The sequence below is a fragment of the Corapipo altera genome, unplaced genomic scaffold, assembly GCF_003945725.1.
Source record: "Corapipo altera isolate COAL_440 unplaced genomic scaffold, ASM394572v1 61411, whole genome shotgun sequence".
NCBI classification, from domain to species: domain Eukaryota; kingdom Metazoa; phylum Chordata; class Aves; order Passeriformes; family Pipridae; genus Corapipo; species Corapipo altera.
Window position 1 is genome coordinate 17,123,721 of NW_020884875.1, and position 27,981 is coordinate 17,151,701.

Genomic DNA, 27,981 nt, shown 5'->3' on the forward strand with positions numbered 1-27,981 from the left:
ATTCACAAGAGGGTTTTCATGCAGCGAATTTTTCTGTACTCTGTGGACAATTAATGTGCATGTGTTAAGACTGCCATAAATACCAACTTTTCAACACCAGAAGCACATGCTCCTGAATCAGAAAAAAAGAATTTTGTATACTGTAAGTAAACTCTAGTAGTTACTCTTCAAGACCTCAATTACTTACTTTTATTTCAAATACTTCAAAACAACCTCTGTAGCACTTTGTAAGACACCAGCCTGAGCTGGTATCTTAAAGGTTATACCTATAACTGAAATTTACAAGGCAAAAAAATTCTACAGCTGGTATAAAACAAAGATGTGAAAATACACAGATGAGCAGAGGGTAGAAAAGATTCTTTTCATGATATAGAAACAGAGTGTGTACATATTAAAAATTCTTTAATAAGCCTGATAACCTGCATCTTCTTTCACATTCCTTGGAAGAACAGAAAAGACTTTGAAGTTAAATGAACACAAAGAAGCTCTCCACAGAATCATCAGGTCAAAAACTTTATCATTTGTGTGAAGGAGCCTTACAAACACAAAGTATTCATGAATGTTGGTTTGGTTTGGGTTTTTTCAATTATGTACAAAGGAAGGATTACATAGGTATAAAGAAAGGATAACAAAGGTTGCATGACGGACTTTAGATTAAAAGACTCTGGTAACCAAAATGCACTACAACAGGTGAAATTCCAAACTAAGGAAACTGGGAATTTTACTTGGACAATGTAAGGATTGAGTTGATTCTTGGGATATTTGGATTAAGATTTTTTTTTTAATTTCTGATCAAGAATCAGAAGCCAGATATTAGGCAATATTTAGCCTTCTACGTAGTAGAAATGAACTTGAAGCAAGACAGAAAGACCAGAAGCTGACATTAAGAATCATTTCTACTAATCAGAGACTGGTTTAAACTGCATATTTTTGTAAATGCTAAATGTAAGTTGTTGGGTTTTTTCCCAGGAGGTGAACATTTTCACTGATACACAGACACACAAATATACACACACATAAAAAGCATACTCTCTTTTGGAGAAAAAAAAAAAAAATCAGTTTACCACAATATTCCACGACATTTACAAAAATAATAGTTTTACCTTTGGTTTAAATTTTTAGAGAAGAATGGAAAATATTTTTATTTTTAAAGAATTTTAAAATATGTTTAAATCAGGCAATGAGAATTATTACAATTAAATATTTCAAATAATATAACACAAAGTGCTTCCCAGATCCTTACTTCTCAAAAATATTTGACATAGCTTATTAAAAAAAATTGTATAAAGTGGTTTTCAGAAGCCATTCCCAAAAATAATTAAATCTCTTTTATTCATCACAGGAACTCCAGAGAATATACCCAAAAATTCTTAAGATCATACATTTTTGACAGCCAACTTTAATTGTCCTCTTACAAAGAAGAAAACAGAAGAGGAAGTCATAAGGAGATATTAAATTAAGACTACTGTTTGAAGGGGTTGCCATACTTCCTATGATACATATGGGGTAAAAGCTTACCATTCTTGAATTTGAAGACCGCAATACTAGTAAGTAAAACTAATCCCAGAGTCACAAAATGGGTAAGGTTAGAACGGATCACTGTTGGGGTAACCTGGTCCAATCTCCCTCCTCAAGCAGGGTCATCCTACAGCACATTGCACGGGATTAGGTCCAGATGGTTCCTGATTACGTCCCATGAGAGACTCCACAACCTCTCCGGGCAAACCTGTTCCAGTGCTCAGTCACCTCCATAGTAAAGAATTTCTTTTTCATATTCAAGTGGAACTTCCTGTGCATCACTTTCTGCTCGTTGCCTCTTGTCCTATGGCTCGGCACCACCTAGAAAAGCCCGGCTCCATCCTCTTGACACCCTCCCTTCAGGTACTTAGAGACACTGACAGGATGATATCTCACTCATCTCTTCTCTAGGCTAAAGAGACACAGCTCCCTCAGCCTTTCCTTGTAAGAGAGCTACTCCACTTCCTTAATCACCTCTTTAACTGTCAGTGGACTGGCTCCAGGAGCTCCACATCTCTCTGGTACTGAGGAGTCCAGAACTGGACACAACACTCCAGATGTGGTCTCACCAGGGCGGTACAGAGGGGCAAGATCACCTCCCTCAACCTTCTGGCAATGCTCTTACTAACACACCTCACTGTGCTACAGGGGCACACCAATGGTTTAGGGATAACATGTAATGTTCAGTTAACTGATGTAAATTATTTTCTGATTATTTTTCATATAGAGGAAATGCCTATTAAATGTGAGAATACATTTTACACTGTATGAAATACAGTTGGGTTTTTTTTGCAATTACATCTCCGTAAGTAAGAACACAAAACATTCAGTAAAACACAAAGATACATTTTGCAAATATCAATCTGACTAGATCTCAAAAACATCTTTTACTATTAAGATTAGGCTTATGCAGTTACCAGGAAGTAAGAGAAGTTCAAAAAAGCCTACCAACCTACATAAAAGAATAGAGAGAGGAAAAGACAGATGCAATATTTGACTCTATTTACACTAAAGGTAGCTCTAGCTTTTACCTGAAACAAAACACTGTTAAAGGCCTCTTTTTCTTAAAAATGCAAGAAAGACAGACCCACTCTCCCACAAAAATTCCTAATGGACTTGCCATTTTTGTTCTCAAATGGTTTTTCTGATTGTAAAACTTTAAATAGCTACTATGCTTTTTAAATGGAAACATTCACTTCAGTGCAGACTGAAATAACAAAATACATATATAAATAGCAAAGTATTATTACACATTTTAATGTTGGTTTAGACTGAAATAAATTGCAAATCACAAAAAAAAAAGAATTCACAGTACAGATGAGTTTTAATATTGTTGTCTGAAATTAAGAAAATGCAACAGAATGACAAACAGTCAAAGAAGCTGTGACTGAACATTGCATTGTGAATTCTTTGAAAGAATACAGAATTTCTTAGGGAAAATTTTTTATCTTTCACTGAAGAAAACTAATAATGTGAATTCTTTCACAAGGAAAATAAATGAAGGATGGTTGTAAAAAGTTGATTTTTTTTATTCCCAGGAATTGCAACAGGCCTGAATGCTAGAAGCTAGAATAAAGAAAACTATATAAGAACAAGTTCACATGCCAGGAACCTGAGGGAAAGAATGGTAGATACAGATGTCAAGCCACTCAACATCATATTTGAAAAATTCTGGCAGTAAGGTGAATTCCACAGGAATTCCAATGGAAAAATGAAACCATCATACCCATTTTTCAAAATAATAAAAAGGAGGACACCAGGCACTACTGGTCAGTCTCACCTCCATGCCCACTGAGATCATGGAAAAGATCTTCCTAGAAGACATATTGAAACATAGGGAGGCAGGGAGACAATTAAGAGACAGACAACATGGCTACATCAAGGGCAAATGCTACCAGACTCATTTGATGACCTTATAAAATGGAGTAACTGTGTCAGTGGACAAGGGAAGAGCAACTTGCCATGTACCTAGACTTCTGTAAGGCCTTTGACAGAGTACCCTACAACATTCTTACCGCAAAATTGTCAAGATATGGGTTTGACAGATGGGCTATTACGAGAATAAGAAACCAGCTAGATGTCCACATCCGAAAAGTTATAGTCAATGGCATCAAGTGGAAGCCACTGTGAGGGGGGTGAGACACTGACAAGGTTGCCCAGAGAAGCTGTGGATACCCCATCCCTGGAAGTGTTCAATGCCAAGATGGATGGGGCTCTGAGAACCCTCGTCTAGCAGAAGAAGCCCCTTCCCTTCATAGAGGGGGCTGGACTAGATATCTTTAAAGGTTCATTCTAACTGAATCATTCTATGTTTCCACGATTCCTTGGAAATTAAAAGAAATTAGGAGTAGATGTGCTTACAGAATATCCTGAGCTGGAAGGCACCCACAAACATCATCGAATTCAACTTCTGGCCCTTTACAGGACAACCCAACAATCTCATCATGTTCCCAAGAGCATTGTTCAAACATTCCTTGAGCACTGGCAGGCTTGGGGCCACAACTACTGCCCTGGTGGGACTAATCCAGTGCCCAGCCACCCTCTGGGGGATGAATCTTTCCCTAATAACAAACCTAAATCTCTCCTGACACAGTAGACACTATTCCTGGCTCCATATCAGTACAAGCCTTACAGTAAGTTTCAACCCTCTCCCACTCCCCAAAAAAATTAATCTAATTTTCAAAAGACCAATTTCACTACTGCACTACTGCACTTGCATAATAATTGCAACCTAATTGACTATGCATCACCAAGGCCATGTGACTGCACCCATGAATGGAACTATTTCTAACACTGCACTATGGCAGTGAAATAAATCTGAATTATTCTGGAGTTAAGGGGTTTTTTTTATATAGCATTTGTGCAAATAATATCTACTACTTTAATAATGTTATGTCTCTTATATCATCAGTTAGCTTTTAAAATGTCAGTTCAAGTTTTTTTACCTCCTTTGAATTTCCCTAATTTTTGTTGTCGTTTCAAGCCCTCAACAGATCACCCAAAGAATGTTTCAGACCCAAAACTACGATCAGTAGGTCTACTTATGTTTTGACAAAAGCTTCAAGTGTTGAGTACTGACATTTTTTGGCTTCTCAGGATGACTGTGCCATACAGATTACAAAAGCAATAAACATAAAATTAATCTCAGAAAATTTTCTTAAAAAATGTGAAGAACACTTCTGGAAATATTTTTTGACATGCAGCATAGGGGAAAATAAGACCTTTCACATAAAATTATTAGTGCATGGCCCTTTAATGGTGACTGCTCTGTAAAAGCTATTTTTTATGTGATCCAAATAGTCACCTACTGTTCTGAAACACCTTCCTTTCACTCTCCAGAGTACACATTCTGCAGCATGGGAGCTTCAGGAACAGACATGATACTGCAATACTAAAACTAAATTTAACGTTAACATTTGATATTGACAGATAACAGCCACTGATTCTAAAATCTTAGAAAAATACTCAGTGCTTCAAATTGAGTAAATGTCTCAGATACTTTTCTTCTAAGGCCTGACTGAACTGATTTTTTGTCCCTGAGAAGGGAGAATGACAGAGCAGCTGGGTGGGCAGCCATTAGTCAGTCAAGGTTATCACACCACGCCTAAGTATAACAATACAATTTACCAAGATTTAAAGTTTGTTTCAGGTCTACAAAATTAAAATCCAGTATTAGAGTAAGTATGAATGATTAGGACAGTGTATCTTATTAACCTGATACAATAGTTTCCTATCACAGACAATTTTATTTTTAACAGTGGCTTAAAGCAAAATTGTAGTAAAACATACAATTCTATGCCCAAAATGTTTTAATACAGAAAATCAGAGAAAAACCCAGCAAACATGAGAGAGGAACACACTAATAATACACTTTGAAAAATTCCAATGTCATGGACTGTATTAAAATTTTAAAATTACTAAAACACCACTAATTTTCTATATCTCAAAAGCAAAATATTAATTTTGGGAAGAAAAAAACAACAAAGTGCTTTCTTCAATGTGTGTTCTTCTTTCAGGAACAGCACATGAGGCAAAATATATTTTACATACTTTGACCAGTCTACACTGAATATTTAAAAATATTTACAACTGGTCGAAAAAGAAAAAAAAAATTTAAATGCAAAAAAACCCCAACCAATCAACCAAAAAACAGAACCAAATCAACCAACCAACCAAAAAACCAAAACCAAACCAAAACAAAAAAAACAACCAAAAAACCAATAAACCCCCTTAACTAAGAGTCTGTGAATGAGAAGTGAAAGAATAATTAAAATAAAGAAAATTATAAACACATACTCTTAACACCACCTTTACAAACTTTTTAAATTAAAGTCTTAATTCTTCCTTTGTATGGACACTAACAATTCTTAATGACATCTTCATTGTTTGCAGCTTTGGCCCTAGAATCATTTGTTTAGAATAGTAAAGTGAAAAACAAAACCACCGTTAGTAATTATGCACGATACCATTTTGACCAGCTGATGTGCTATGGTGCTTGGAACTAACTCATCACGATATAATTTGTATTGTACAATGGAACAGAAGGCTGGCTTGTGTGTAAAATTGAATATTCATCTAAGAACAAACTAGTTTGTTCAAAATATAGTCAACCATTTCCAGCTACCTGGATTGTATACATAGTAGACACAGTGATAAGCATAGGCTAATGTTGCTTCTGACTATTGCTTCTTGGAAAATGCTATGAAAATGTAAACAAAAATTTTATACTGGAATACCACAAAAGCTAGGTTGACATCAGGATGATTTTCCTCCTATTTTCTTCAGATAAAACATACTGATATTCCAAACGAAATAAATCATCCCAAAGAACAGCTGAAACTGCACATTAACAAACTTATGGAAATTCCATTACAAAATCCCTCATAAAATCCCCTAAATGTAAGAATAAGGGTTAATGTTATTCTTTTATAAAAATATAGACCTAATGAGGTAGATACTCATGCCACCTCAAAAAAAAAATGTGTTAAGAAAAAGATATAAATAATGGGAAAAAAAAGAAAAATCATTTTAGAAGAATTAAACTAATATATATTTCAGGCAAGTAAATTAACTGTCTTTATCTAAGAATCCTGCATAAATTTAATACATAAAACTCATAGAATAAATCCTGAATTCTCTCCGTGCTATTATTTTTTCTCAAGATATATGTACCTAGTGTAGTTCTGTTCAAAGTGCTATTATATGGATGTCTCTAGACAGTAAAAATTTTGCTTGCTTGTATTGATTTGCTATTGATAAGGGCAGCCTTGACAAAAGATGTGAGAAAGGAGTAAAAATTGGTCAGGTGATCTACATAAGCATTATGTCTCTGCTAAGTGCCTTTATCAATAGGTATTGTTCTGGTCCTTACTCTGTCTCTCGGGGATCTTGACCAACAGGATTTTAGCAGATTGGTAACCCAGCTGAAAACAGTAGCTTGTTCTGCAGGCTGCAAAATGTTCTTAACACATGGTAATATATGGTCTCCAAAACCACAGAACTAAGGAATACATGCCACTATCAGCGTAGGGAAGACATCCAAGTTCCAACCATGAAGGTTGTTCCTCCAGCTGCCACTAGTGCAAAAGCCTGCTGTAGGGTAGAAACACAAATATGAATAAATTAACTGAAGACAGTTACAGTTGTCATATCTCAAATGCAAGGAAGTAAAACAGATGATGAAGAACAAAGAAAATGCTGCTTGTATCATCTGATATTACTGGCTGACCTCCTTTTCATTCCATGATGTCTTGTAGCACTGACACACCTACTCCACAATATGGCAAAAGGAGAAAAATCACTTATGTGAGCATTCAGACAATGAGACAGTGTGTTAAAGGCAGGGGGGAACTGGCACAGAGGCAAAAGAGAAAGAATGACTGAATGCACAAAAAATTATGCTTCAGGCTGCAATAAGTGAAACGCTATCAAGAGAAGTCATACTAATGCCACTATTAGAAGTGTTTGCACGACCTGATGATAGATTAACTGATTTAATGAAATAAAAAAATGTATCTATTCTATAAAAGATAGTACCTACCAAGATTTTTTGTATAATTACAGTTATTATAAGCTAGTTTATTATGCAAATTTAATATTTTATATTACCAGTTGCATTATTATTTGTGACTTTATTAGTGTATGCCTAAAATATAAAACAGGTTGCTGATAAACAGCACAGAAGTAATATGTCTTATTTCACACTTACTAAATTTTCACCTATACTAGTATTTATAAATATTCTTCTGTCACATTCTTGCATTATTTGGGCCTTCCAGAATATCTGTGAACTAATTTATTTATTTATTAAGATGGAACAGTAATTTCATGTCCAATCAACAGTTCAATCAATGCATGTCTAACAATTAAAATGAAATTAAAACAAACTGTAAATGGATCCCTCAATTTCTTTATGAAACCTACCAGTTACACTCTGTGCCTGGAAGACAGATACTGAACAGCTGCATTTGGAGGCTGCTAAAACATATTTGCAGGGAGAAGAAGCTATTTCTAAGACACTTTGTCCTAATCCCAACAAAAGAAAAACAAGGGATAAAGAGAGATGGCAGAAGCTGTATGAAACTTCTGAATAAACTCGAAAACAACATGAAGTGTATATACTTTGATGTGACTAAAAGACAGTCTGTTACAATATTATAATATTTCTCAAACTTTATCACTGTATTTATTTGCTGAATACTTCTTTTAAATAAGTTCAACATTCAGATTGGATTTCAATCACAATGCTTCATTTATAATTCATTTAATCCTATTCTGTATATAGAAAAAGTAGAAGCAGATGTCAGGAGGATGACACTTGAATAAAAGTATATATATTGCATCAGAAAATATATTTTACTTAGTAATTTCTAACTACTACTGTGATAAGATGTTTTTATACTAGAGTAAGAGAAATGCTTTTCAAAAGAAATAGATTGCACATACTTTAAATATTAAATAACTCAAATGCTCTTTGAAGACAGTTATTCTAGAATACCATCTACACTGAGAGTGCCACTCCATGAGGTAAGCTGGAAAATAAAACTGCATGAAATTTTGTGGTTTCTACTACACATACACAAATTTGGCTGTATTAAGACAGTTTCATTATTGCACAGCAGGAGAGTAATTGATGCCACATATATTTGTAAGATTGCTATAACTACAAAAGGTACAAGAACATTTTTATAATTACATGCTTTCATAGAAATAAAAACTGTATTAAACACATATCCACTATAATAGTAAACTGTGTTTCCACTTGTCACAAGCCTTGCCATTCCTAAGGAAAAAAGTTCCTATATTATTAACTTATTGCATAGATATTAAACTAATAAATATGATTTTAGCATTCCTTTAGTATACAAATGAGTGTTAAATATTGTATCTGCTCTGCATTTGAGTTTTGTTCTTAATAGCCAACAGTAATTAACGCGCACAACCCTTGCATATATACCTCAGTATAAACACATTACATTTAAAAAAAAGGTTGCAGCAGATATCAAAGATACTGATTTGCTCATATTAATCTTACATGCATCCGTAAAATTTGCATTTCTAACTTAATTTGGCAATTTGCTTATCATTATGCATTTCTGAGACTTTTTCACAGCATTTGAGCTTATCTTAAGCCTTGAAATTGATTTATTTACCAGACGTATTTTTCACTCAAATCCACAATTCTAGTGCAGATAATTCTTTCTCTTTTGTAATTACAAAAATTTTATAGAAACACTTTCTTTTGTACTCCGGATATCCATCAATTTCTATATCAGATTATCAGATGAACAGAAAAATGCATCTGTCCTTTTTTATTTTCTTCATTTATTTTTAAGTAAAAGCCTGAGGTAGCAGCAGTAGTTGATTAATCATTATTTAGGAAACATCACACCATTAAATTTAAGTTCCTATGCAAAGATGGTTTTGTATTCTAGTGAACACCACAGGATTACTATTTTCAGCAGAAGGAATAGTTGAGGCCTTCAAATCTTTTGTTATCCAATCTGTCATTTCAATTATTCTGAACTATCTACATTTACCTTTTTTTTTTCCATTTGTGTGTGTGACATTTCATTGATGAATAACTAAATGCAAGAGAAAAATTTCATTCTTGTGGCACACTATTATTTTTACCTGTGGAATTCTGCCACTCAAAAAGAAGGCACAAATATTAACATTTTTTTGTGATCAGCACTCAAATTCCTTACGGCACAGTAAAATAGCCAGCCCAGAGGGATCAATAGAAGAGTTTTTCCATTTTATAACTGTTTTCACCATCATTAAGCAGCTTCCTATCATTTTGATGTACTTAAATTCCATTTCTTATAATTACTTAGTTTCTTCACAAATGGAATTATTAAATTGCATGGCTTCACTGCTCACTGGAGGTCAGCCATTAATGTCCAAGATGTATTGTGATGTGCTTTTATAATTTCTAACCAGAGAGATAATGTCTTATATTACAAAGCTTCAGTCACCACTGGTCTTCTCATTCAGTTTTGAAAACAAACTAGAAATTCAATCTAAGAGCAAACAGATGAAAAATCTAAACATTTTATGACTAATAATTATATAAATTTGTCAACATAAAATCACAGCACGGTTTGGGTTGGAAGGGACCTCAAACATCACCTGCTTCCAACCCTCCTGCCATGGGCAGGGACACCTTCCACTAGACCAGGTTGCGCAAAGCCCTGTCTAACCTGGCCTTGAACACGTACAGGGATGCACATCCAGAACTTCTCTGGGCAACTTGTTCCAGTGCCTCACGACCCTTATAGTACAGAGTTTCTTCCTAAGATCTAATTTAAATCTACTCTCTTTCAGTTGAAAGCCATTCTCCGTTGTCCTGTCATTACATGCTGTTGTAAAAACTCCCTCTCCAGCCTTTTTGTAGCCCCCGCGCTTTAGGTCCTGGAAGGCAGGTCCAAGGTCTCCCTGGAACTGTCCCTTTTCCAGGCTGAACAGCCTCAACACTTTCAGTCTGTCTTTGTAAGAGAGCTGCCCCAGCCCTCTGACCATCTTCGTGGCCCTCCTCTGGACTTGCTCCAACAGGTCTGTGTTATTTGTATGCTGGGGGACACTGTGCTGGACACAGTACTCCAGGTGGGGTCTCAGAAGAACACAGTGGAAGGTGAAAATCACCTTCCTTGACCGGTTGATTATGCTTCTTCATACATAAACTCATAAATAATAGAACCTTAGAGCTTTCCTTCAATTCATTTTAAACAATTTTTACAACAGAATGCTGTACAACTAAAATATTTAGGTACAGTCACCCACCTTTAAATATTATTCTTTCTTGTGTCAGAAACTTCATTAGAAAATCAGTGAAGTAAAAAATAAACGCAGACATATTAATGAAAATCAATTTGCGATTTAAAATAAATTTGTTTTGAAATGAAAAGTTTGTTTTGCTTGACATTCAGTAGGAAAATATATACTCAAATATAAAAATATACACATTTTTTTTTCCACTATTAGAATAAGTCCAAGCAACTAAAACCAGAATGTACTCTGTGCATTATACAATTTCTATTAATTGAACTCATGGTATATTTACTTCAGTAAAGTAGCACATTATACTAACTTTTTAATCTATTGGTTTACAACACAGATACTTGAGAAAGTAAAACACTAAGGGTACTGTTCAAATAGTATGGATTTTGATTAAATGGAGTTTCAATAGCCTGGTTAAAACTTAGTACTGGTACGTACCGAGCATGCACTATGTCTTACTTTTTTAACTGATATCTATTTAGCTTTTATAGCTTTTATTTTAAATGTACCAAATTAATTTGTCAATTATTTACTTACTGCCTTTGGAACTCTGATGAAGTGTTCCACACAGTGTGAATTTAGAGGAAAGTGTAAGTCCCGGACTCTATAATTTTAATAGGATTTTTCCAATTGATTTAAGTTGTGCAGGATTTCACCCAGACAATGAAAGACATTTATTATATAAACAACTGAAGGTATATTTAGGAAAAGAGAGATCATTTCTTCAGCCAAAATAAATACTATGTTTCTTAGACCTCAATAATGCAGTTCTTTGCTATATTATAAGTGTCATAAAACTGCCATGTGTAGAATTTGAAAGGGTAGACTGTAGTTTTGCATGTTATTGCTCTCCTACTTATTTTTTCTCTAATGATTGCATATAGTTGTGTTAACACCTTCAAGTTTTGGGTTTGCTTTCCATTGTGAATATTGTGATGTTTGTCTTTTTGTACAAAAGAAATCCAATCTACTATTAATCTGCCATTTTTTCTCTCATTCTTTGTTGTGTTAAGAAAATATAGTAGTTTTTTGATCCCTATTTTAATAAAATTAGTAGGATTAATAATACTTTACTTCCATACTCAATAGTTGAAATATAACGTGAAAATTATTAGAAGCACATTGAAATTTAGCTAACAATTTTCACAGAACCATGGATTCATTGAAGCTGGTAGTCTTATCTGGAGAGTGCTGAGACCTCTGTCAGCTACAGAAGCTTGCCTAGAGTCATGCTTTGTTCAGTTTAAAAAATCTCCAAGAATGGAGTCTACAAACAATCTTGACAACCTATTCCAGTGCTCTGTCAGTCTTGGAATAAGAGTAGTAAAACCAACAATAATAATTATAATAATCTCTTATGTTTTAAAAGAAAGTCATGTGCCTCTTGTGTTGTCAGCTAGGCATCTCTGAGAAGACTGTGTGGCTCCCCATCTTCACAGCCTACCACCATGTATTTATATATTCATAGACAAGATCTGACTCAGCCTTCTCTTACCAGGCTAAACAGTTCCTGCTCTCAACTTCTCTTTGTATGAACAATGTTTCAAACCCATCACTGCCTTTGGGGGCCTTCAATGGACTCACTCCAGCACATCCATATCTCTCTTGTATTGAGAAGCTTAACAGTGGACCCAGCAGCCCAGATGTACCTTACCAGTGCTGAGTAGTAGAGGGGGATCCTCTTGTTCCTGGAACATATTGGCCTTCTTTCTCACAAGGTCACATCACTGATTTATGATCAACTTTTTGTCAACCAGAACTCCTAGGACCTTTTCTGTCAGGCTGTTTTTCCAGCTGGTCAGACTCCAGTGTGCAAGGGGTTGTTCCTCCCCGGGTGCAGGGCTTGCCACTTTCCTTTCTCGAACCTCATGAGGTTCCTGTCAGTCCATTTCTCTATTCTGCCCAGGTCCCTTGAAACAGTACTTTGTGCACAGCTTTGATAAAATATATTACTTGAAGAAACAAATATAAGAAATTCTCCAGTTTCATTTTATTTCCCTAATGAACCTAAGGGCTAATGTCAATATGAAGTATATACAAATGAATCCCCAAGGAAATGCAAAGAAAGGTTGCTGTGAATATTCAGACACAGATTAATGGAACAGTTGTCAGAATTTTAGCAAGAAGTCTCCAAAACTCATGAGCTGCTTTATTTACAAGAAACTTCCAGGATAGAATCACAGACTCATTTAGGTTGGAAAAGACACTAAGAACAATGAGTCTAAAACTTAACCCAACACTGCCAAGTACATCACAAATTATATTCCTAAGCACCACATCTACATGTCACTTAAATACTCCCAAGGATGATGATCCAACCACTTCCCTGGATAGCCTGTTACAGTGCTTGATAACCCTTTTGGTGAAGAAATTTTCCTAATATCTTAGATATCTTGCTTGAAATAAAATTGCCAACTCTGTCATGTAAGCCTGAGAAATCAGCCACTGCCAATGATGTAGTTTTCAAAAGATGACTATTTTGGTTCAGTTCTAGCTGTTCAATATGAGCTGAAAAGTTCTTTGAGCAGTACTAACTCCTACAATATTAGCTGATACAGTATTAACTGATACAGTGCTATCTGACCAAAAGTACTAGAAACAAATTTTCAGTCAGACACAGATTCAAAATTATTATTCAGAATATGGACAGGTCAATGTCCAATCTGGTATTATCAAAGCAAAATATTAACCATTATGCACCCAAAATACTTCTATTGAAATGCACGTCCACAAGAAAAAGACCTACACAAACCCATAAGCAATGAAAATTAATTGTTAAAAAATCCAGCCAGATCTCTACAATGAACTCAGTTACATGGTTCATTATCCAGCATTAATTAGCTACAGTCAGCTTGGTATTGTCTCTCATTTTTCAGTGAGGAGACACACATAAGATGCAGTTTGTCTGAAAGCATAATAATGGGCTCAGTTAACCCTTTCTGACTGCTGTTCATGCTGGAGTGCTGTGCACTGACTTCATGCCTCTCAATAGCACAACTGCCACAAACGAAGAACTTCATGAAGAACTGAAATAGCAGCTCTTAGGGGATCAAGCAGGAAAGCACTAAGCTTTACTGTTTGTTAGCAAGGGATAAGTGCCAATCATTAATAGCCTAATTAAGATAATGAACAACAGCAAGTCTACGATCAATTAGGTTTATCCAAACTTTCTATTTTTAGGGTAGGACCCTGAGAACTACATTCTTCTTACAGAGAGTTTGTGTGAAGGACATGATACTTAAGTACGAGAAAAACTGCCAACAGAATCAATGAAACATAGAGGTTGCATTAAAATTTTAAAAAAAAGAATGCAGAGAAGAAAAAACACCAAACAAAACAAAACTTTGCCATAATAACAATTCTACAGATCTCACAGTTTAGTAAACTGGGAAAATATGTTACATTTTAGCAAAATGACAATTCTTAAAATTCTTTGCAGAAGAATGTTGGTTTTTTTTTTTTTTTTTTAACATAAGGAAAGAAATAGAATGCCTGTGCACAATTACATTTCCTTTTGAAAAGGTCTATCTAGTCTAGACAGATGAAAAATTAGAGTTTGGCTTCTTTTTGTGCCATTAACTAGAGCTCACCCTTTTTTCATTGAAAGTACTGAAAGATCAGCAGAAAAAAAGTCTTGTCTGTTTGACTGCCTGTTTGATCATACAATACAGATATCACCAAAAGGATCTTTGTGATTTCTGGTAACATTCTGGTCAAGTAAAATATTGAAAATCAGAAAAAATGCAAGAAAGCATTCCCATTTGCATATGAGGAAAGCAAAGAGCCTACTGTTTAAGCCTTTTGTTGTAATGCTACTTTACTGACCTCTAATGAGGTTCTGGAACTTAAATGAAATTTCTTTGGGGATTTTTTCAGTCTATTATTCCCACATGGCTGCTCCAACTTTGTTTCTACTTAGTGATGCACGACTGACAACATTTCTGTACCAGATTTCATGGACATTTATGAAAACTGGTGCATATTTTTGACACTAGGAGAGGAGTGAGGAAGATAGCAGGAGAAAGAACAGAACCAGCTGAAGTGGAAATGGAAAGCACAGGAAGAGGTAGAAAGGGTAAAAGAAGGATATGGGAAATCTGAATTATTTCACTAACAGGGAGGAGACTCACAACACAGCTGTAAGATCGGTATTACCCTCTGGTACAGAACATAACTGTGGTGAAGTTGAGGCATGGTATGTTGCTGGGCTCTGCAGGCACACAGCAATCCTGCATTCCACCCAGGCCAGCAGAAGAGTATGTTGTCAAAGCAAAAAGGATGCCTCCTCACAGAAGAAAATATCTCCCTCTTCTCCAGTCAGAATGCACTCCAGCTCTGCCTGAAGGAAACTGGGCCACAGATTCCAAGCGAAAAATCACCCAGTACTGCGGGTGTAGAGAGAGTACAACTGCTGCCCTAAAGGTCATGCAGAACTTGTGGCTGAATACTCAGATTGTGACAAAAAAAAGAAGGTTACCAGAGAATCAACACTATTTTAAGACCATAAATTCTGCTGACTTTGTGCAACTTAGGGTATTTTGTCAGAAAAAGGAAAATGCACTATCAGAGAAATTCTCCACATACCTTTGAAAGCTTTTTACATAGGAGCATTAAGAGATAAACACTAGAGTGGTGATATTTAAATACCCTAAAATAAATTCTACAGTTAAATGCCATTTGTGATTTCATTTCTTATTCACCTTCAAATCATTTCTATGTTAAATGTCTTTCTGGACCATGTCTGCATTCTAAAGGGAAAAAAATATTAGAGTGTAACTTCCCCTGAAAGAAATCTTTACTGTTGCAATCAGAAATTAGTATCACTGAAATATTTTTCTTGGAGCTGAAGATCTTTTCTAAAACCAATATCAAAGCATTTGAGTATACATGAAATCAGCATACGGTATGAAATATTACCATTTTTTTTTCTGAATCAGTTCTTGGAAACAAATTACAGTAGCCTTCTAAAATAATTGGTCTAGTGGCTGTAGTACTACTGTATGGTGAAAGGCATCAGCTTTCCTTCGAATTGTGCACTGCCCTGCACTTTCCTAGAAGTATTCTCCCAAACAGCAAGAAATGTTTGACTACCTTAATAACTTCTTTTTCCTCAAAAAGAAAAATGAAAGCTACTAAAATTTATCTGTAATGTCTGAATATACTTGAGTAAGGCAAAGAAATACAAATAAGGATTATTAATCTATGTCCTAAAAGTTAGCTTCAGATCAGGTACCTGGGTGACTGTGATGAAAAGAACATCTTTGAAGACAGTCTTCATATAGATCTTCCTCTTGCCTATCATCAGATGTCAAAGAAATATTATTTTTGAGATTGACCTAGACACAACAGATAGTAGCCCTTTCTGTTTCAAGATATTGATAGCTGGAGCAGAAGAGTTTCTACATAAAACCTGCAGTTGCAGTTTTATGTTCTGTTCACCACCTAAGAAGTAAATAGCAATACAATTAAGAAAATACTAATATGTAATTAGAAAAAATTTGGCTTGTTGATATGACAAAGATTTTAAGGGCCACACATTTGACACACTAAAAACTGAGAGGTGTAGATCTGATCCTCTTAAATTAGAGACCCTTTTTTTTACTCTCATTGATCCTTCAAATGCTTTCTTTGTAAAATGGAAAGACATGACAGATCTATTAACATCAAAGAAATCCAAACTCTTGATCTTCAGAGTCTGAGAGTAGTGCATGTTTTCCCCCAAGGTTAAAGTGTATTTTGCAATAAGATACTGAACTATGTACTCAAAGATAAGAAAAAAATGCACACACACACAAAAAAATCAGAGGCTAAAGACTTGGTAGATCTGTTCAGTGGCAGAAATGAATATATTTTAACACAGGCATTTACAAACTCTCAGTTAAACAAGTGCATATATTAGAAAGGAACCCATGCAAAAATACTGGTCTATGCCACACTGAAAAGAAGGTTTGATGCATTCTAGACAAAAGATGGACTTTTCTGGCTATTAAAAGGGTAAACAAATCAAACCATCCTGTTGCACGTGGGTAAATGAGAATAATTTGGCTGGAAGTTCTAATACTTTCATATAAATAAAATCTACAAATTTTATTCACATATTCCAACTTCTGTAATTCAAATCAAATACACAAATTCATCGGCAAGTTTCGTTAAAAATCTTGTCACATATTCACATTTATTCAGAAGGAAAAAATGAAGAAGAAAATTGAAAGAGTATTCAAAATGCATTTATTAGTATTTAGCAGTAAATGTTTTATCGCTTCGAGAAGAAATGTTCCCTTTTTTTTTATTTTATATCCTACACTTGATGAATGAAAAATTCAGAAAGATTAAGAATCAGGTTTATCAAGGCTTTAGTTGTTGTTCAACTGTCTATACATAACCTACCAGTTATCTAAATTGAGATCAATCATGAATTGTCACAAGGTTTTCAAGATACTAAATGAGTTCCTACTCTGTGTAGGTACTGAGCTACTGTCAAATAGTATATAACTGAGAAAAGCTTTCTAGAGACTTTCTGCCATGGGAAAATCCCTCACATTTTTCACCTAAAACTAAAAGTTATTTTTAATATACTCATGTTATCCACACCATTATACTTATGAGTCTCCAAAGCACTTCATTTTATTGTACTGTTTTTATAAGTCAATAATTCATGAGTAAAAACCAACACTGAGCTGCTAAATAAAATGCAAATAATCAATCTAAAAGAATCATGTTCAATTAACTTAAAATTTTAATAAATGTCTTCAGTAACAAATTCATCTTTAATTAGTGCACTGCAAACTGCAAATTATTTTGAAGTAATTTAAATTAATTCTTTATGAGATATTTGATTTTAAAAGCAACTATACACTGTTCATATTTTAAAGAAAAATCTTATCCATTTCATCTTAAAAGCTGGACTTATGAGTAGATAAAATGTCATCTTCCTGAGATGTAGGATCTTTATGAGTTGTAGTTTACCTCTAGGTTTTTAGGATGCATACATCTTTAAGATGTTACAACCTTTAAGTCACTTTCATCAGACCACAGATATTGAAAAAGGTCAGTGAACATGTTACACTTCTTAATATGAACAGTATATCTGGAGATGAAGGTTTATAAAAAAGAAAAAAAAGTAACTAGGATTTTCCACTAATGTACTTTACCTGTGAACTGTAAAGCATCAGAACACATCCTGTAAAATAATTCTAATCCTTGTGCCCCCTGCCCCACAGCAACACACACACTCTCTCTCTCTCTCTCACACACACACACACACACACACACACACAGAGCTGGCATACGTGCGTTCTCTGCCAAATGTAACAGTCATGTTGTCATTTTCCAATATTATAAAATGCATTTGCTTAAATGCTTGCCATTGCCTTTCACTTCACTTCCTAGTTTTCAATTATATCAAATTGTGATATAATTGTGATATAGTGAGATACACGAATCTCCAAATCAGCTTTTCTGGAAAAATTACAGTGTGGCTAAACAGCAGTGAACAATGCCTGTTCATTATGTATTTCTGAGTCTAAGATCACAAAGCAAATGCCTTATTGGGACACACTAAGTCTTTGTAGTCTGCCACCACTCTCCAGCAGCGTCAAGAGAAGGTCCTATCTGGGCACATTAGCCTGGACAATTTTTGTGAGGTCCATTCTCTTCATATGCCTAAGCATATTAAAGCTGGAATTCCTGTTTGGTCTTTTAGTACTAATTTGCAGACCTACTGTACATGGACTTTTAAAGTTCTTTAAAACTATAGATACTGTCTGCCTCCACAAAACCCAAGAGTAAATTCCATCTTTCACTGCTTTTAATCAGTCTTCTAGTAAATTCCCCAAACACCACTGTTCTATTATTATGGGCAGGTTGATATCCGTTCTGTTTTCACTCTATTCTCTACCCTGCAGAACTCAGCCGCAATCCCCACAACCCACCTACATAATCTCTTCTTGAAAATGGAAGAGCCTCAGCCTTCTCAGTCCCTTCTCACGTGGCAGTTGTTCCGTCCCCTGGACCATTTGAGTTGCCACTGCATGCATCTTATCCAGCTGTATTTTCTTGAGACAGGTATATCAGACTGTATTCTAGTATGAAAGACGTGGATGCACTAAAGTTTATACAATTTCCAGTAATCTCCTCCTCTCCCTTATTTCCTCACATAGAATTACCTATAGATTTAATATTAGTTCTTTTACATTAAAAAAGAAAAAAACCCCAACAACAACAATAAAAACCCCTGAATTCTCCTTGTCACTTCTGTAATGAGTCTAGACAGAACCTTGCTTACTGTCTATAAAATGCATCAAATCTGAATCTGAGAATATTCAGATATATAGTAGCAAACTGACACTTAAGGACTCTGTTACAGTAGTTACAATGTAATTGCCCCAAACAAGCTACTAGATTACAATTAAATTCTTCTCAAATTTTTTGAGCAAAATCATCTATTGCAATCTCCATTTTCTCAGAAGAAAATATGTATCTATCAGCTGAAATAAGCCTTCAGTTCTATAAACAAACTTATTACCAAAGATGATAAAGCATTTTCCTAATCCTGAATCTATGTTTTTCTTTTCCTTGTATTTTCTCCAGTTTGACACTAAACATTTTAGAATGAGAAACCAGGACTAGATTTACACTGCATTATTATCCTCACTATGACCATATATGCAGGGTTGTCTTTCTAATTCCATTCATCCTACTCTTGCTTTTCAATCAAAAGATGTTAGACCCTACAGCCTCATCTAAACACAAGGAAATTTTTTACATCAAAAAATAATTACATTTAAAGATACTACTCTCTTTCTTGCTGTTAAAATGAATGCTGTTTTACTAGAACAGGAGACCAATTGACTATTTCTCTTTCTAATCCAGACATTATCTGTCAACATTCTCAACAATTATTTTATAGATTTTTCTGAAGTGTATGTGAAATCATTTGAGGAAAAAGATGACCCAGGTGGAACTGTCCTGGAATGTCCATACTTCCTTAACTCTCACTGCCAGAATAAATTTCTTGTCGCTTTCCCTTGTTTCTGCCTCCTTCACAATTGCATGTGCCAAAATAAAATCAACAGCAGTGGAAGCTCTCTTCCATCCATACACTGCTACTGAAATAGAAAGCACAGAGAGCTTTACAAACTAATTTAAAAATCAGTTCTTATGCAGAAACTGGAACAAAAACACTATCCCCTGAAGTTTCACAGACATATTTAGGGGAAGAATTTCTATCCCAACGTAACACATTTTAAACTTCTCTTGAATTCTCTTCCTAAAAAAAGCCTTGCTGGGAAAAGGTTCCCAAAATTTAGTTTTTGTAAGGAACTTGAGAATGTGGTACGCATTGTGAAATTCTGTTATCTGCTACTACCATGTCCAGTGCTGTTTACAGTCATCTCCCAGAATTTCTTGTAAAGTGAAATGACCATATGCCACATATTTTTATTTCTCCTTGTACGAGTAATTTCAGATTTTGCCTTTTATCAATATATTCAATTATACAACATAAACTCTGTAATCATCAATTCTAGTCATTTCTCTTGTAACACGTACCCTACAGTTTTGTGTGATTCAGTGAAAGCCACAGTAGAATTTGCACACAACTTTACGTTTAAACTTATTTTATAGCAATTTAAAGTCAAAATATAACTTTATGCTTCACATTGCTACCTTTACAAGGAAGCAGTCAAATTAATTTAGTTTGCACCAAAAAAAAATTCATTTAAAAACTGTGCATATTCACAAAAATTTGAAAGGATTAAATTAAAAAATATTTACTTAATTATTATGAACAAATATTGCTTTGAGCAGACACTACTTAAGACAGAAAGACCCTACACATCAGTTACTCTGGGGGGAAGGAGTTTACTGAAAGACAGGGTGGACAACAGTGAATGCTGATCTTCCTATATATGTTCAGATATTTATAATTTGCTAAAGATGTTGTCAGAAATTCACTACTGAAGCAGATGCTGTTACTCAAGATTCTATCTCCATTTCAGCCAGTGACAATTAAACCTCAGACAGAGGGTAAAAATACTTTGAACCACCACAGCAGTTGTTCTACTGTGTGAATATAACCAAAAACAATCTAAAATTTTTATATTGCTGTTTCTCCTTTCCTTTTCCTTAAGAATTTCCCTATATCAAGACTATGATATGTACTTCTAATAAACTTTTAAAGTATATAGACATGTTCTTAAGCAATCTAGCAGACAGACACACTGAAGTCCAGTGACAGTTCTGACACAGGAATATTAATGACCCACATTCCTTTATCTGCCAGTGGTCATTACTGATGCTGCAGGGAATTATACACAGTGAGATAACTACCCATACAGTAGTTTCTCCAGAAACACTTTCTGTTAAAAGACAACATTAATCTAAATAATGTGGGGTTTTCCAACTCTATAAGGCCATTAAAATACAGTTCCCTTATCTATATTTCTTGATGTCTGGAAAGATTGGAGAGCCTGAATTTTCTGACTCTTTTTACACTCCAGAAAATTCAAAAGATGTAAGGCTTTCATACTTGGGAGAACTTCACTGTCTCTACAGTCACCTACAGGCAGAACTGCCAGGGTTTTAAGGTTTCTCAGAACTCCAGAGCCCAGAACTCATCTCTGTTCACTGCTCTGGTTTTGGGAGGCAGAGACCACCAACTACCTAAATTAAAATGAGCTGTGAAAGAGACACAACAGTAATCTTCAAAGCTGCAGAGATGAACAAAGAATCGTTCTGCAGTTGTTCTTCAAAACCCTGTTTATTCTGACTCTACATTTTACAAAATACACGCAAATCTTTTGTTCATATTACATTCAAAATGTTTAGTTATGTACAGATACACGTTTTTAACACTTATGTGAACTGAACAATGTTATTCCTGAAGCAGCTCACAATTTTGCTATTAATAATTTACAGCAGTGAAACAGATATGGTGGTAGTTATGGCTACGCTTAGAATTAAATTAATAAAATTTTCTTCAGTGTAAGAACTTGAAAAATAAGGGTTGGATATACCCTGGTTTATGCAAAAAGCTGTATTACCTGTAGTTTCTGCAACTAGGTTGGTATGTTTTGAATTATCACACAATGTTTTCACTTTCCCTAATTCTTCATCTCAACTTCATCTCAACAATCACATTTATTCCAAAGGGTTCACTTTGCTGCAGAGCAAAATGAATACAACTGGAATGGTTTGTTGTAACTAGCTGTCCCATTTTTCCCTAAAACTAAAACTTTTGAGAACTGATGAGTAATCTACTTGACATATGTTAATATTATATTTAACAAGTGCAATATAAAATTACTCTCACAGTAGAATATACGAATTTTCATCAAATCAACTGAAAAATGTCCTAGGGTTGAACTGAAGAGAGTATATAAAAAATCCTTAAAAAAAAGAACATAAAATTGGAAGCTTTTTTTCCCCCCAAAAAAGCTCCATATTTCAACTGTCCTGCATACATCACCATTATTGAAAGAAAGAGCAATGTAAAAAAAGGGATGCATCTTAAGCAAAATGCAAAAAAATACTGACAAAGAACAGAAACATTTGATCATTGGATTTCTCTTGCTACTGACCATGATAAATGCAATAATTTAAATTATCTGTTCAAAAATATTGGAGTTTAAATATAAATCTAATATAAAACAAATTTAGTCCTAGTTACCAAAGGCACACATGCAAAAAGAGTAAATAACATCCACATTGGGTTTGCCTGCATGTAGTGTTTATGAAGCTATTCTGGAATAGGGGGTTTTTTTGTGTGTAAACCGTGTATGTCCTCTTGCAAGACTTATTATAATTGCTTTCTGTAAGTTAATTACTTCGAAAGATCTGTCTAGGGTAGTTTAGTGTTGTAGACAACTGCTTAGAAACAAAATTTCAATGTGGACTACATGAATGTGTTTCAGTTTGTTGAAGAATATAAAAAATTTTTAAAGGGAAAGAGAAGCATTAGCAAGGAAAAACACAAGTGTTCCTTAAAAAGTAAAATGAAAAAAAAAAACCAGTAAAAACCAAGAAAAATATAGAGGAAAAACTGGTTTCACCAATACTAAACTACAGTCTCTAGATCCTATTTCAATCAGAATTTGTCTCGATCACCCCAACATCTGTTATCTGTAATCACTGTCCTGTCAGAACTATTTTAGCCCTTCATGATCCTGGTATAGAGAAAACAGCATGATGGTAACTAAAACATATGCATTAGCAGCCAGTGAGAAAACTAAGCGTTATTCACATTTTAAACAACTGGGAATGGAAGCAAAATACAACAAATGTATTGTTTGCGGTTAGTATTTGTGTTTGCCCTTGTATAGTCAACTGCAAACACTTCTGCTGAAGGAAGAAAGAATTATCGCTTCTCTTCTAAAACAGCATCTCAAAAGAAGTATCAAAAGAAAAATATCAGAGCAGAAACTATGTAACCAAGAATGAAGGAAAAGTATTAAACAGAGAAAATGACTGGAATGCAGCAGAGAATTTTGAATCACGTCTTTCTCAGGGTGGAAAAGGAACAGGATGCACAAGAATGAACTTAATTACTAAAATGCAGGAGGTCTATCTGCAGAAAAATATTTTATTCTATTAATACAAATTAGACTCCTAATTTTCAAAACTAAGATACTAGGAAAGACCAGGAGTAACCCTTTTATAAGCATTTTATATTTCATATATTTCTTCGAGCTCAGTGATTAACTTGACACTGGGCAAGGTCATAAGGAGGTAATAGTATACCATATTAGATAGTTTGAAAATAAATAGTCAAAATAAACATACATGCTTCTTGTTATCAAACAGACATACCTGCAGAAAACTTCTAGGAAGTTACTTTTCTACTAGTTCTCTTAGAAAATATGAAAAAGCATACTTTTCTTGTGATAAACAAAGCTATATTACTAATATCTCAGTAGATGTGGTAAAGAATTGCCTTAACATGGTTGCCATCTACACCACTGAGAACAAGGCACTCAGAGAAAAATACTGTAAACTAGCAGATTGCAGTTCCAAAAAAAGAAGACAAACATTTTCTTTCCTCAGCTAAAGTGTATTTTCCTCCTTCTCACAGAAGCTACAAATACCAAACATAAAAGAGGGCTCTAAAACCTCACGATTCTTCAGATCTTCACTTCTAATCCTTACAAGTAACACTTCATATTACTAACAAGAAAAGGTAAAAGAGCTAAGGTAATTTTAGCACCTTTCAGTTTAGCTTACTTTGCTCAGTCTAGCATAAGTTTAGTTTACAGATAAACAATAAGAATCAAATATTGTTTGCACACATTAAGTGGCACACTGCAATCATCTAGTCCACCAGGGAAGCTGGACTTCCATCCTGTATCCCTTGAAGGGACTACAGAAGAGTTTATCAGCCCATGCCACCACATTTCAGAGGCTGGAGTCCTTCACAAAACAAAGATACCTCATTCCGTTCCTCAACAGGAGAGTTCTAAGGGCTACCTCTTCAACAGCATTAAGCCAGCTTGCTACTTGGATCCCACTCACAGTGATTTCACAGTGACACTAGAAGAGTATGAGTTTCTTACCCATTTGCAATTACTCTAGAAAGTGTACAATGCAGTCTCAATGTCAGGATATACCTTGTTTTCTGCAGTACCTTGATGTCAGCAAAAGAAAAATCATGAGAAAAAAAAAAAAAAAAGGACAGCATGGCCTGCCTTTACATGGTGACAGAGAAAAAAATTGACAACTATTTTGTTCCCTTTGTCTCACCTTCTGTGTCCTCTCCCCACTAAAAAGAAGTAACACGGTCCTGCCACTCTTTCTGAGAAGTTCAAGAAGAGCACTAGACAAAAGTAGGTTCTTTAGAAAGAGCTTAGAAAGAGGAGCAAAAGTATCTGCAAGAGTAGAGGGCAGACCAACTTCAGCACAGCAGGAATTTTTCTTCAAGTGAGAAGGGTTAATCATGGAAGAAGACACATCTTTCTGTATTTCTACACATAGAAGGCTCATGGATGCTGTCCTATCTCTCACCTAGGCCATAAAATAAATACATCTGTGGAGATTCAGCATATCTTCCAAATAAAGTATGGTGTGAGACTCTACTGTGACTCTCCAAGAAAATGGTAAAATAGAATAACATTAATTTAGAACTCACAATAAAAATGCAATATTAAGTGGAGTCACATAAACACATATATGACACACAATTTATTTTGTACCATATAATGTATACCATTTGTATGTATCTAATTATCTAACCAGTTTAAAAGCCTGTGCATATTAAATACTTCAGAATCATAGTCTCATTCTGAGAGTAACACTCACAAAAGATGATCTTTGTACATCTTACAACTTTTAAAATAGGTGGAATACAACAACTGCAAAACCATCCAACATATGGGCCCACTTCCCAATTAATTATTTGCTGGCTAAAGTGTTAAAATGTCCTTGGCTTCACCTTAGACACAATCATCCCAGCTGGTCATTATCTATCTGGAAAGGGGCCAAAGAATCTCAGCTGCCAGTACTGAAAAAACATGTATGTTTTGTTCTTTTTTTCCCCCATTTACTTCACTTTCATATAGCTACACTTAAAAAGATGGAAGTCTTATTATGCATGAAACGAAAAAGATTTTGTATCTATTTTATTGCTGTAACTCAGTATACCTGGAGCACAGGCAATAAGTGGAGTAATCAGGAACTCTTCAATACACATTTACTGAGAACTGATTCATTCAACATTACTAACAATATTTCTTTTATTCTATGTTCTTACTTAATATGGGTGTGATAAAACACAGAAGTCCTCTAAAGACAGAGCTAGAACAAAGTTATTGATTGATCATGTATCTGCATATAGTCAGGAAGATTCAATAGGAAAAATATTCCTCAATCAAGTGAATATTAACGGTCAGCTTGTAGTAAACATGACAGTTAGTTTGCAGTAAACCTGCAGACCAACAGGTGGAAAGCAAATGGCTTTTCACATTTGCATATTACTTCTGCAAGAAGCCATAGGACAGCTGAGAGAAGGAAAACATGTAAACAAGGCAGACCTAATGATTTCCTAATTAAAAAGAAGATATTATCTTCCCATTAATAGATGAACTAATTGACCAAAATTCAACAGTTTCCCCTCAATACAAGTAAATATAGGTGTCTTTCCTCACTGAATTGTCACAGGTTTAGGCCAGTCACTAAGTTGTCAGTTCTGCTTGATTTGTTTGGATACTGTACTCTGTGACAGCTGTCGGAAATAATACATTAGAACAGCTGTTGTGGCAGTTACAAAGGAACTGGAATTTTAATTGGACTGGATATTAATTGGGAGTGGGATTTTTTTTAACCAAAGTAAAGAAACAGTTATTCAAAGAATGACAGATGTCTTTAAGGTATTTGACCAATGTCTGGTAATCAAGGTTGGTCTCTGTTTTAACCATGTAACTTTGTGGCAATGGTCTCCACCACCTTAGCATGAACCATTAGATGCTTAAGAAAAGGGGAATTAAGAAGAAAAATCATACGGAAGTTGTATTAACAATCCTTTTCAAACACTGGTTGTGATATAGAGAGGACCTCACAGTTTTTAAAGAATTACTCAAAAGGAAACTCATTCCTAGACTCTTAGTAACCACCAGCTGAAAACAAAACTATTCATCATGGCCAGAACCTAAGCCCAAATGAATTAATAAGCTTACTTTCAGCATCAGCATACAGTAGCAAGCACAGGAGCACCACCATTGGCCTGACTACGTGCATCGTCCGACAGCTTGGCACCAGCATGCTTTTAGCAGCCTTGTTCTCACTGGCTTAGAAGCCACTGCGAGTCTGTCCGGTCTGAAATTTCAGATGAAGTACTTTCAGAGCCTGTGAAAAGATAAAAATAGAATTAGAAAGAATAGGACAGAGTTGTTTTTTTTTTTTCCAAAGCATTCGCAATTTGAGGCAATAAAATTTTAAAAGAAAAAAGAGTAAGGCAAAAGGAAAAAGAAACACAATCCATTTCAGGCTACTGATATATATTAGTACAGTACTGATATACAAGGTACAGTATATGCTAGCACTGTTCCAAAGTATTTCTCAGTGCACCTTTACCACCATAATCAAGCATCTGTCACATCCTGATTCTTTAGTTGTATTCAATAGCACCTTCTGAACCATAGGAACTGATCATGTTGATGAAGTTTAAGTATAATACATCACTGGAATACTCATGTTGCAAGAAGGGAATCAAAGTGGATTAAAGATCCATAATAAATCCACATGCAAGGACAATACTGGGAGTTGATGCCCTGGCATTTGGTAGGAATAACACAGCAAAATCTGTTTCATGAGGTGTTACTAGCATATTGCATAGTTCAACAACTTTCAAAGGTTAAAATTCCTGTCATAATTTCCTGAATTATGCCTAAAAGAAAAACAGAAATCCAGCACTGAATAAAGAGCTGATATTTAAACTCAATTAATTTCATTTATTATGATGCATAATTGAATATGATATACTGGGAGCACTACAGCTCAAGCACCTGACTTGAAAAATCAATGTCTCATTCCTGTCCAAATTTGCCACACTAACAGAAATTAAGGAATATAAAAATATTTTCCCCTCAGACAGGTAATACTATACATATCCCTAAACAGCCTGACATTGTCACTAAAATAACATGAAATGCAATCATACCTTCTGAAGGATCTGCAACATATAAGCTCTGTCAATTTGATATTACCTTCATTACTGCACAAGTGGTTTCCATGCAGTAGAGACAAAAACAAAGGCAGAGAAAAAGTATACTAATTATCATTCCACTAAATAGATCTTACAGATTTGTGGGTGGTATAAAGAGCCCATCTTCAGTACAGTGCAATGCTCAAAAGAATTTACTCAAGGAAGAAAAGACATGAGCAGTTGGTAGAAATCTATGCCCATTACGAATCTCTTTTGTAAAACTATCATTTGTATCAGCTACTGCCATCAAAAAATACCAGCCTAAGAAATCTTCATAGCAAAATGCTAAAGGCATCAGCTCCCCCCTTTCATTGCCACCATCTTCATGCCAGCATTTCAAATGACAGCAAAGTCCATGAGACACCAGTCCTGTCGGACTCAATTTGTGTCTGTGCAGGCTCTGTATCAGAGCCAACTGCTATGTAATGATTCCAATGCTATCACAAAGATGCAGTTGTATGAAATGTACTTTCAAGGAAGAGGTGATTTAGATT

General features: G+C 34.9%; 1 protein-coding gene across 50 annotated transcripts in view; it reads right to left on the reverse strand.

The window, feature by feature from the left end:
* The window catches only part of PTPRD (protein tyrosine phosphatase, receptor type D), a 1,162,785-nt gene that overhangs the window by 250,642 nt on the left and 884,162 nt on the right, over positions 1-27,981 (reverse strand). For all 50 annotated transcript variants that reach the window (XM_027635107.1, XM_027635108.1, XM_027635120.1 and 47 more), the window contains one exon: positions 26,460-26,628. In XM_027635107.1, the coding sequence (XP_027490908.1) occupies positions 26,460-26,544 (85 nt within the window). In that variant the 5' untranslated portion in view covers positions 26,545-26,628. The remainder of the gene's footprint in view (positions 1-26,459; positions 26,629-27,981) is intronic.